This window comes from Chlorella variabilis, assembly GCF_000147415.1.
Source record: "Chlorella variabilis unplaced genomic scaffold CHLNCscaffold_5, whole genome shotgun sequence".
Taxonomy (NCBI): Eukaryota; Viridiplantae; Chlorophyta; class Trebouxiophyceae; order Chlorellales; family Chlorellaceae; genus Chlorella; species Chlorella variabilis.
Genome location: NW_005435083.1, coordinates 221935 through 232282, shown reverse-complemented (window position 1 = coordinate 232282; position 10348 = coordinate 221935). Strand labels below are relative to the sequence as shown.

Sequence of the window (10348 nt, the reverse complement as noted above, 5' to 3'; positions counted from 1 at the left end):
GCCTTCCACACAGTGGTGCCGGGCAGGCAGATGGGGAAGGCCTGCGCGCGGGCGGCGTGGCAGGTGAGGCGGGGGTGAGAGGGCGGGCAGGGGGTGCGCCGCGCCGTGCACGCGCTGCCGGGAAGCCAGGGCTTGCCGGCGCGCCGCGCGCCTCACCAGGAAGCCGTCTGTCATGGCGGAGTATCCTCGGGAGAAGTTGGCCCTGACCTGGGGGTCATCCAGGTATGGGCCGAGGAACACATCCTGGCTGGTGGCCTGGTTCATGTCCCTGCGGGGCGGTGGGTGGGTGGGGTGGGGTGTGGAGAAGGCACACCTGTCGGTCGTGCCCAGCCCTGGCTCAAATGCCTGCCCCGCTGGGCTACGCAGCAGCCCTGCCTCGGTCCTCACGGCGCCAGCGCGCCGCCTGCCTGCACCCCCCCCACCACCACCACCTGACGCTCTCCCGGATCTCCCGCGTCTCCGGCCGCTTCATCCACTCGGCCAGGTGCCGCCGAATGATTCCGTCCTGCGCCAGGTTGGCAAAGCGGGCATGCCACGGCCCGATCAGCCAGCCAGCCAGCCCGTCAGCAGGCCGCCAGCCGGACAGGGCAGCTGGGGGCAGCAGCAGCGCATGCACGCATGGCACTGCCCTGCCGACACCAGCCGCTGCCTGCCCCATCTGCCAACACCGCCCCCCGCCCGCACCTGCAGCTGCGTGTATGTGGACAGCGCCTTGCGGGTGAAGAGGCAGAGGAAGGACTTGCGAATGGCCTTGTGCTCGGGCCCGTGCATGAAGGCCAGGTTGTTGGCGCCCAGGATGGTCTTGCCGCTGGGGTGCAGCACCATGAGCATGCGGCTGGCGTCATTCACCGCCATCAGCTCCCGGCACTTGTCGGCGTCGGTGACGGTCAGGATCATCTTGCCGGCCAGGCTGTTGTACGAGTAGCCGGGGCTGGTCACGTTGGCGGCGTCCTTCTGGCGCTCCCAGAAAGAGTACGGGTCCAGCACCATCTCGATGAGGCCGCCCAGGAAAGGCGTCACGCGGCTGGGGCCCGGCACCAGCTTGCCATCCTTGCGCCGCCTGCGCGCACGCGCGCGGCAAGGCCGGTCGGCGCCCGAACGCACCCGCCAGGCAGCTCGGCGTGCGCAGGACAGCCAGGGTCTGGCTCAGTCATGCCCAGCAAGGCGGCAGCAGGCTGTAAGGAAGGCCGGCTCCCAGGGGGAACTAGCGCCGCCGTTGCCGCCGCACCACCACCGGGCGCTGCCGCGCCGACGCCCAGCCTGCCCTGCACGCACCTGGCCATGTGGAAGCGCAGCTGCTCCCACACCGCATACGCGCCAGTGGCCGCGCTGGCATACAGCAGCAGCGAGCTCGTGCTGAGGCCCGCGCCGGCGCCCAGGCCGACCAAGCTGTCGAGCAGCGGCAGGCCGGTGGCCACGCCCGAGCCCTGCAGGCGGCGGCACATGGCCTGTCAGAGGGCCATGGGCTACGCACAAGGTCCCCTCTGGGCAGGCAAGCCACAGGTTTGGGTGTTGGGGCGGGCAGCGTCTGCCCAAACATCCGCCAGGTGGGGCACCACGCTGGGTGGCCGGCCGATGGGTTCATGCGCATGGCATGAGCGCCGGCAGCAGCCCAGGTGCCGTCCCCAGCTTGCCCCAACAGCGTCAGGCACTTGCCATTGCTTCAGCGTTGGTCTCATTCAAGGCAGCCATGTCTGCCCCGACCCAGGCTCGCAGCCAATGAAAGCCTCCTTCTAGACCCCAAACACGCGCAGCGGCTGAGGCACTTTCAATAGCTACGATCGGGGTGCCAGCCCTGGCGGTTGTGCAGGCGTCGTGGACCCGGGGCACCACCCAGTTAGGTCTAAACTAGCATTAGCAATCCAATCTGAGCCGATTGGCTGCGCAGCCCACCGCGGGTGTGACACGTACCCCAACATGCTCAGCAGGCGCGCGCTCTGTAGTGAGACCCAGACGTCAGCGGGGACGCAGAATCTCCCGGTAGACAATAGCTGCCAGGCAGGGATTTTTGGGACTGGGAGTTTCACAGATCACGCCACATCTGGCGCAATTGCGTAGCTCTGCCTCGGCCCACCCCCAATTGCACCCTCCCACGCATCCGGCATGCAGAATGATATGGGTTCGACCTCGCCGGGGCAGCAGCAGGTAGGGGGAGCGGCGCAGAGAGGGGCAGCGCCATGCTCAACCGCTGCCACATGTCAGGGGTGCTGCAGAAAAATGCACCCAGCTCCTCCTTTCTTGTCTGCATCGCTGGTGCAGGGCCGCATGGTGGTGTCGCTGAGCGCCCGCGCAGGCGCCCGCATCCCAGGGCCGCCCCCGCCGCCACCCGCCCAGCCAACCGCCAGCGGCGGCGCCCAGGATGGGCCTGCCGCCAGCCGCTCCTCCTCCTACTCCACCCTGACCAGCATGGCCAGCGCAGTGGTAAGCAGGCGGCGTGCTTGTGCGCTGGGAGCAGATGCAATGAGGGGTTGGCACACCGTGCAAGTATGGGAGGCGCCCCTGCTGGCTGCAGGGGAGGAGCGGCCTGGGCGACAGCTTCACATCCCGCGAGAGGCAGGCAGACGAGGGCCACAAGCCCTTCTCCCGGGTGCAGGCGGCAGTGAGGTGCGGCGCTGGCGGCGCCGTCAGCGGCGTGCCTTCACGTGCCATGCAATGGCAGCGTGGCGCTGAGAGGAGGCTGCATCGCTAGGCATCCCTGCCATGCCAGGCTCAGCCCCCGCGCACCCTGCTGCGCCCGCGTGTGTGCAGGGTGAGGCCGATGGCGCCCGCGGCGGCCGAGGGCGGGCGGCGGGGCCCCGCTGCGCGGTCGGCGCTGAGCGTGGATGCGGGCGGGAGCGCCGTGGTGGCGGCGACGCCCAAGGGGGAGACCCGGCGGTCGTTTGACTGCGTGCTGGGCCCCGGGTGCAGCCAGGAGGAGGTGTACGAGGGGTGCGTGGCGGACCTGGTGGCCGCCTTCCTGCAGGGCCACACCTCGTGCGTGCTGGCCTACGGGCAGACCGCCAGCGGCAAGACGCACACCATGGGCATGGCGGGTGCGTCGCACTGGCCCTGACACCCATGCATGCTGGCGGCGCTGCATTGCGGCACAGCGCTCGTGCCTGCTGGAGCAGCTGATGTAAACAGAAGGGTGGATGCCGCGCGCGGCCCCATCCCCGCCACTCGCTCCTCTCCCCTCCCCGGCACGCCTGCAGGCATCCCCGCCGACGAGCGCGAGCTGGGCATCCTGCCGCGCGCCGCCGCCGCCGTGTTTGACCACGTGCGGCGCCACAGTGGCGCGCCGGGCGACCCGGCGGGCACACGGTACCAGCTGGAGGTGCAGTTCCTAGAGGTGTACCAGGAGGAGGTGGTGGACCTGCTGGCAGGCGGTACCGCCGCCGCCGCCGCCGCGCCGCGCCAGGAGGGCAGCGGCAGCGGCGCGGCCGGCGGTGCCGGCGGTGCGGCCGGTGGCGGCGGCAGCCCTCAGAAGAGCGACATCGTGATCAGGGAGGGTGGGTATGCCCTTGCTCTCGCCCCGCTGTCCCCGGCTGCGTTGCTGGGGTGCGCCTGCCACCCTTCTGCGGCCCTGCATGGCCTCGTGCCGCGCCTGGCCCGCCGACGCACGCCCCGAGCTGCCTGCCTGCCTGCCTGCTGCGCTGCGCTGCGCTCCCTCCGCGCAGGCGAGCACGGCGACGTGCTGGCGCACAACGCGGTGCGGGTGGGGGTGGCCTCCTCCGCGCAGCTGCTGGCGGCGTTTGAGCGCGGGGTGCAGCTGCGCAGCGTGGGCGCCACCGCCATGAACAGGCACAGCTCCCGCTCCCACGCCATCTTCACACTGCTGCTCACACGCGCCTGGGCCGACGTGCGCGGCAGGCGGCTGAGGGCCCGCTCCAAGCTGCACCTGGTGGACCTGGCGGGCAGCGAGCGGCAGCGGCGCACGGGGGCCGCGGGGCAGCGCCTCAAGGTGCGGCACGCGGCGGCGCTGCCTCGGTGGGCGCTTGCGAGGAATGCCCCGCCTGCCGGGCAGCAGCGGCGCGGCCCAGCAGGGGCCGCGCGGTCCTCCCTTGCTCCGCTGCTGTGCTGCTCAGCAGGTGTGCCACCCCGCACCTCCTGAGAGCCAGTCGGTGGCCACACACACACACACACACACACACACACACACTAGTGCCCGCAGGAGTCGAGCGGCATCAACTCGGGCCTGCTGGCGCTGGGCAAGGTGGTGGCGGCGCTGGCCCGGCTGGACCCTGCCGCAGACGCACGGCCCCACGTGCCCCTGCGCGACTCCAAGCTCACCCGCCTGCTGGCCGACAGCCTGGGCGGCACCTCCGCCACCGTGCTCATCGCCTGTGTGGCGCCAGACATGGTGGGCGGGTGGGAGGGCGGGTGGCGGCCCGGCAATGCCATGCAACGCGCCGGCCTGTGGCGGCGGCTTGTGCTTGCCTTGCATGCCCACGGGCAGCCGCAGAAGTGGGCCCCAAAGTTTCCCAACTCCACTGTTGTTTTCTGTGCAGATCAACCTGGAGGAGAGCCTCAGCACGCTCCAGTTTGCGTCCAGGGCCCGCCACATCGCCAGCAGGCAGGAAGTGCGCACCGAGCTGGTCAAGGTGCGGCTGGCCGCCTGCCTGCCCCTCATGGCGTGGCAGCGCCACTGCCGAGTGGGCTGGGGCTGGTAGGGTTGAACGGCGGCGGCCGCGCGGGTCGGCGGCACTGCCGCTGCGTCCTGCGCACAATGTGTGCCCGCTCGCTCACCCGGCGCCGGCGTGCTGCCTGTGTGTGCGCGTGTGTTTCCGTGCAGGACGACGAGGCCCCCGCCAGCGCTGAGGAGGAGGAGTATGCGCGCCTGGTGGGCCTGCTGCAGCGCGAGGCGCAGCTGTCCTGGTCGGCGGCAGCCGCGCCCACAGCGGAGGGCCTGATGGCGTGCCTGACGCAGGATGCTGTGTGGCAGGTGCTCAGCAACTACCGCCAAGGTGAGTGAGTGGGGCACCTGGTGCACCGAGGCCTGGCAGCAAGGGCGGGACGAGGGCGGCGGTTGGGCGGCGCTCGATCGTGCGCGCTCCAGCCACACGCCGCTCGCTGCTCACGACACCGCCAAGGGCCGCCGCCCGGCTGCCCGCGCTGGCGCCGCCCTGCAGCTCGCGGCGGCAACGCGCACCTGGCGGCGCTGAAGAGCGCTTCCGTCATGAAGTCGCAGGCAAGCCCTTCGCTGTGGCATGGGGCATGAGGCATGGGGCATGGGGCATGATATAGCCAATGCCAGGCCCCAAGCCAGCCATGGATGGCCGCTGCGGACCTCTTAACCTCCCTAGTGCTGCCTCCGCCCATTGCTGCTTGCGCTGCAGGACATCATGGGTGCGCTGATGCAGGAGGTGCACGACGGCGGCACCGACGGCCTGCTGCTGTCTGCCAGATCTGGTGCGCAGCCGACTGGGCCAGCCAAGCAGCGCCAGGCGCACACGCCAGGCGCATGCGTGCAGGATGGGGTGGCACGGTGCGCATGGCAGCCGCCACCTCTGCTGGGCATCTGGACTCATCGTGCGCCTGCCTGCCTGCCTGCCTGCCATGCAGCCCGTGGTGTGCCGCCTGCGGCCGACACGCCGCTCGGCCGCTTCCTCAGCGAGTCGAGCTACAGAGACAAACAGAGGATGGTGGAGGAGGACAGGGCAGTTGCGGCGGCGGCCACCGCCATGAGCCAGCAGCAGGCCCGCCCCGCCAGGCGGATGTTTGCGTGCTTTGGCTTCTGACCGATGTGTTGAGTCCCAAACATTTGCTGCACTGCTGACTACCATCAATTTCATTCAATCATTCATTCCACCTGATGCACAGACATCCGGGGCATCACCTCTGCCTTCTTTCTGACTGACACCTGATTGTCTGTGGGGCAGACAGGGTGCTGCTCTCCCCCCAGACCTGCACATCCGCCCTTTCACTTGTGACGGTGATTTCGGCCCACCACCCTCCAACTACTGTACCTGCTTTCATGGTGGAACCAGAACTGCTAGAATAATATATGTTGGTTCCCCCGGCGCCCCTCGGAATCCTGGCGCCCCCTCGGCAAATGTGAAGTTGACCGCGCCATTGCTGGCAACAGTGCCTCGCTTCTGATTGAGTAATGATCAAGATGCACGCGTCTTGCATGTAACAAACTGATCGACTAGCTGCAGGGGCGCAGCTTGGAGTTGCCCCAGCCGCGCGGATTGTCATCTTTGAAATCATCCCATGCCCGCTGCTGCGGCCAGGAGAAGAGCAGGGAAGCGGCAGGCAAGCAATGAGCGGGCCGCTGCCACACACGCACAGAGCGACTCTTGAGCGTCAACAGGCAGCGGCTGCGCGGGCAGCGGGCAGCCAGGCGCCGAGCGCCTCCCAGCCCCACCTGCTGCACCTGCTCCTCCTCAACGTCCTCCGCCCGCCGCGCCGCCTGCTGCCGCTCGTGCCGCTCCTTGGCCGCCGCCTCCCGCCGCTGCTGCTCCACCATCCTGCAGGTGGGGGGCAGCAGGCACAGCAGCGGCTGTGGCAGCTCTGGGGGGCGCCTGCCGCTGCTGCCTGCTGGGTGCCAACCAAACCACAACCACCCGCGGCAGCGCCTGCGGGGCCAGGGGCAGAGAGGCAGCAGCGCCTGCCTGCGGTACTCCAGCTCCCCAAACTGCTCCACGCTCATCGTGGGCTGCACATGCCCAGGCCGGAACACCCCTGCAGCCAGCTGCTCACGCCGCGCGCCAGCGCCGGCCAGGCCGCCGGCCGCCGCGTGCAGCTGGCGCAGCAGGTCCGGCGGCGGCCCCGCCTGCTGCCGCTGCTCCCGCTCCCGCTGCCGCTGCTGCTCGGGCATGGCGGCCGCGTGCGCCAGTATCTGCACCTCCTGCTGCAGTGTGCCCATGCGCTCAGCAGCCTGCTTGCACAAAAGGTACAAGGCATGAGTGGGCCGGGTGGCGACAGTCTAGGCCGCGATGGGCAGCTGGCAGCTGGAGGGCGACAGCCCAGCAGTGTGCGCAACGTCCAGCGCAGTGTCTAGCCTGCAGCCAAGCGGCCAAGCCTCCCCGTGCGCACCTGCAGTGCTGCCAGGTCGGCCTGCAGCATCCACAGCTCCCGATCCGCCTCCTCGGCATCCCCGCCCCGCTGCCCCCCCGCATGCTCCCCCTCTCCTGCCCCCGCCTGCTGCCGCTGCCGCTGCTCCAGCTCCGCCAGCCGGCCCTTGACGTATTTCTCCCTACAGCAGGCAGTTTCAGGGCAGGCGGGCTGAAGGGACGGCGGGCTGGCTGCGCAACGCACGCCTGGCAGCCTGTCACGCCGGGGGCAGCCCGAGCCCTCCACCTGCCCCACCTCTTGAACTTTTCAATCTTGTTCTGGCGCAGGGTGGCGGCATCCAGCGTGCGCCCCTGCTGCTTGCTGCCGTGGTCGCCGCCCCCATCGCCCTGCTGCAGCGCCGCATCTGCCATCGCTGTGGCCGGCGGGCTGAGCAGGCCGTACTGACGGCAGCGGTGCAGGAACGCCCTGTACTGCTCGGCGGCGCTGGTCAGCGCGGCGATGCGAGCGCGGGGGTCGGCTGCACGGCACAGGAGCGACGGCGGCAGCTTGCACGGTGCACACTGTGGGCCCTGGACCAAGCGACAGCGGATGGGCCGTGCCAGGAGGGCCAGCCGCTGCACCTGTGAGCCAGGCGGAGCGTGCCGGCACACCAACCTGCGTGCGTGTGGGTCAGCGCCTCTGCCGCATAGAAGGGGATGAGCAGGTACTTGATGTCGGCTGTGGCCAGGTCCTCCAGCTCCTCATTGGAAGAGAAGAGGGCCAGGGCATCGGCGGCGGCGGCCGCCTGCCGCCAGACCGCGCCGCCCCGCTGCACCAGCTGCTGCGTGCCCGCATCCGAGGCGGGCAGCCCCTCAAGCTGCTTCAGCAGGGCCCGGCCCCGCTGGAAGAGGGCCGGCAGCGGCACGTCCTGCACAGGGGCGGCCGTGAAACTTGGGACACACAGGCGGCGGCTGTGATCGCGTCGGTGGCATGTAGCCGTGCCTACTGGCGTGTCGGGGATGTGCTGGTCAGCGGTTCTGCACCAACCTGCAGGTCTTCAGAGTCCGACATGTGTGTAATGGTGGTCTCACCAACTGCAGGGCTATGGTGCGATTGCTGGTCGATTGATGGGATGCAGAAAGAGGCGAAACCATCACAATAGTGCCACCTGGCTGCCTAGCTGGCCGTCATCGAAGAGAGAGAGAGAGAAGCAGGCTTCTCCTCAGATCATCACGCATACACCCTGCAACTCTCACACGATTGTCCAAAGATGGCAGAGCTTGCTGATCTCATGACTGCCGCCGTCCCGCAGCCTTCCCTGCTGCAGTCCCAGGCTGGCGCGGCCGCCCTGGCACTGGCCATGCACTGTAAGCCGCGGCTCGCATCGCCTGCAGCCTAGAAGCAGAGTGGCGGTAACAGCGGTGGCGGGCGGTGCCGCTCGGTCCAGGTGCAGAAGCACAGCCGGCTTGTTACTCCACCCCTCTCACTGCTGGCCTGTCTGCTGCAGGCCTGCTGGTGCGCGACGGCTTTGAGGCGGTGGAGGTGGCGCAGGGCGGGGCCCCGGGGCGCCGCCTCAGGGGGCTGCTGGCCCCGGACTGGAACAAGGCCGAGCACTTTTGGGTCTTTGAGTACACCCGGCAAGTGCTGCCCCCGTACTCACGACCGCCCAGGACAAGGCAGGCTTGTCGCAGAGCGGTGACAGGACGTTTTTCTTTGTTTTAAAAGCATGCGTGTGCAAAACCCGCTTGCTACAGGCCCGGGGCGGCCAGGAAGTTCCGGCTGCAGTGCTCGCTGCAGGCCCACACGCGCCGCATGTTCATCCACGCGAGCGAGGTGGATGCCGAGGGGCAGCCAGAGGCGGACAACATCCGGATCATGGGCCTGCAGCTGGACAACTACGTGCCCAGCGGGGACCACTGCGCAAAGAGCAGCAGCTGGGATGGTGAGCGGGGTGCACGCAGCCCGTGGCGGGATGGCAGGCAGGCGGCGGCGTTCTGCATGGGAGCGAGCGCAGCTCCAGAGAGCGGATGCCAAGGTGCCTCCTGTGTCCTGTGTGGGTGCAGGGGTGATCCACAACCAGCAGGCGCTGTGCGAGATGTATGCGGAGTTTGTGGGGGCCCCGCTGTGGCGGCACGCCCAGAAGGCACAGGGCAGCAGCGGCCGGTGGGCGGCGCTGGCGGGCGGCGCGTGGGAGCAGCGCACCCTGCTGCTGGCGGCGCTGGGGGTGTCGGCGCTGGCGGCAGGCGTGCTGGCGTACCGGCGACGCAGCGCTGCCTAGGCGCGCGGGTGGCGCGGCTCCGTTGCGGCGCAGGTGCACCCTAAGCGGTGCATGCTTATTTCCACTGATTGCCAGGACCGCACTTGCTCATTCCCATCTGATGCATCAAGCACTTGCATGGCAGGATCAGCGTGGCGCCGACCCGGGCCGGCTGCAAGCATTTATTGGTTTTGAAGATTAAACTTGAAGATGAAGAGGCATCAGGCCCGCTGCCCGTGTTTGTTGCGGTGCATGGCAAAAAATAGAGGGGCGTACAGCGTGCGGCAAGTGGACGTTGCGAAACCAAACCAAAAGCATGGCCTCCCTCCTCACAGTTCAAGGGCGAGGGAGGACGGCCGTGGGGCGAGGGGCGTGAGCGCAGGTATTGTCCAGTGGCAGCCAGGCGAGCAATAAGCCTGGAGCACACCACGTCATGCACGTGTTGGTGGGGTACAGAGTTGGACGCAGTCAGGTGAAGTGAAAACGGGGCTACAAACCAAGACAAAGCGGGGGGGTGAAACAAACAGGAGGAAAAGGTGTACAAACAAGAGGGTGCGCCGCGCTTCTTCTTCCCAGCACCCCGCTGGCATGCGGCTGGGTGGGACGCCGCACCTGCCGCTGCCAGCGGGCAGGGGCGCAGGCGCTCAGCTGGGGGCGCCCGACCGCCGCCGCCTGCCGCGGAACATGCCCCCCAGCAGGGGCAGCGCGGTCAGCACCAGGGTGCGCATCGCCAGCAGCAGGCGCACAGAGATGAAGATGAGGAAGCCGGCGGCCTGCGGAGGGGTGGGGGGCGGGCAGGCAGGCGGGTGGGGGAGGAGAGGCGTGGTGGCAGCGGCTGCGTGGCACGTGATGGTGGCAGAGGCGAACACCGCAGCCCAGCAGGCACAGCGCCGCACACCAGCGCCGCCCCCGCCCCCTCCCGCCCCACCCGCACCTGTATGACCAGCATGGCGATGCCCATGTTCTGCCGCTGGTCGGCAGTCCACGCGGGCTTGGCGATGAGGATGATGCCGCACACAAAGACGGCCAGGTCGCACAGGCTGGCCACCATCTCGGCCGCCAGCTCGATGCGCATGCGGAAGGGCAGGCAGATGCGCAGGTAGAGCAGGTGGGCCA

The 10348-nt window shown here is 69.0% G+C and overlaps 5 protein-coding genes across 5 annotated transcripts in view; 2 read left to right on the top strand and 3 right to left on the bottom strand.

Annotated features, from left to right (window-relative positions):
• Positions 1-1056, bottom strand: part of CHLNCDRAFT_30281 (hypothetical protein) — a 3371-nt gene extending 2315 nt beyond the window's left edge. The window contains exons 1-3 of the mRNA XM_005849406.1: positions 685-1056; positions 429-505; positions 112-268 (exon numbers count right to left, since the gene is read on the bottom strand). Of these exons, the coding sequence (XP_005849468.1) occupies positions 112-268; positions 429-505; positions 685-990 (540 nt within the window). The 5' untranslated portion in view covers positions 991-1056. The remainder of the gene's footprint in view (positions 1-111; positions 269-428; positions 506-684) is intronic.
• Positions 1057-2875: 1819 nt separating this feature from the next.
• Positions 2876-4562, top strand: CHLNCDRAFT_9849 (hypothetical protein; the record flags this gene model as incomplete). The annotated part of the gene is made up of 5 exons (XM_005849676.1): positions 2876-3032; positions 3192-3365; positions 3609-3940; positions 4151-4339; positions 4488-4562. Coding segments are annotated over 5 exons (927 nt in total), but the record flags the coding sequence as incomplete, so codon positions are not given.
• A 1565-nt stretch (positions 4563-6127) lies between these two features.
• CHLNCDRAFT_142745 (hypothetical protein) lies at positions 6128-8046 on the bottom strand (the record flags this gene model as incomplete). Its single annotated transcript, XM_005849405.1, has 7 exons — positions 6128-6202; positions 6347-6449; positions 6603-6859; positions 7018-7177; positions 7291-7513; positions 7651-7903; positions 8023-8046. The coding sequence occupies 7 exons, from the start codon at positions 8044-8046 to the stop codon at positions 6128-6130; spliced, it is 1095 nt and encodes a 364-aa protein (XP_005849467.1).
• Positions 8047-8245: 199 nt separating this feature from the next.
• On the top strand, positions 8246-9441 carry CHLNCDRAFT_57187 (expressed protein; the record flags this gene model as incomplete). Its single annotated transcript, XM_005849675.1, has 4 exons — positions 8246-8342; positions 8483-8627; positions 8730-8917; positions 9039-9441. 4 exons carry the CDS (start codon positions 8246-8248, stop codon positions 9251-9253), a joined length of 645 nt encoding a protein of 214 aa, XP_005849737.1. The 3' UTR covers positions 9254-9441.
• Positions 9442-9876: 435 nt separating this feature from the next.
• CHLNCDRAFT_142743 (hypothetical protein) overlaps positions 9877-10348 on the bottom strand; it is a gene marked incomplete at both ends in the record, with an annotated part of 4502 nt that continues 4030 nt past the window's right edge. The window contains 2 exons of the mRNA XM_005849404.1: positions 9877-10005; positions 10167-10295. Coding sequence (XP_005849466.1) covers positions 9877-10005; positions 10167-10295 — 258 coding nt within the window. The remainder of the gene's footprint in view (positions 10006-10166; positions 10296-10348) is intronic.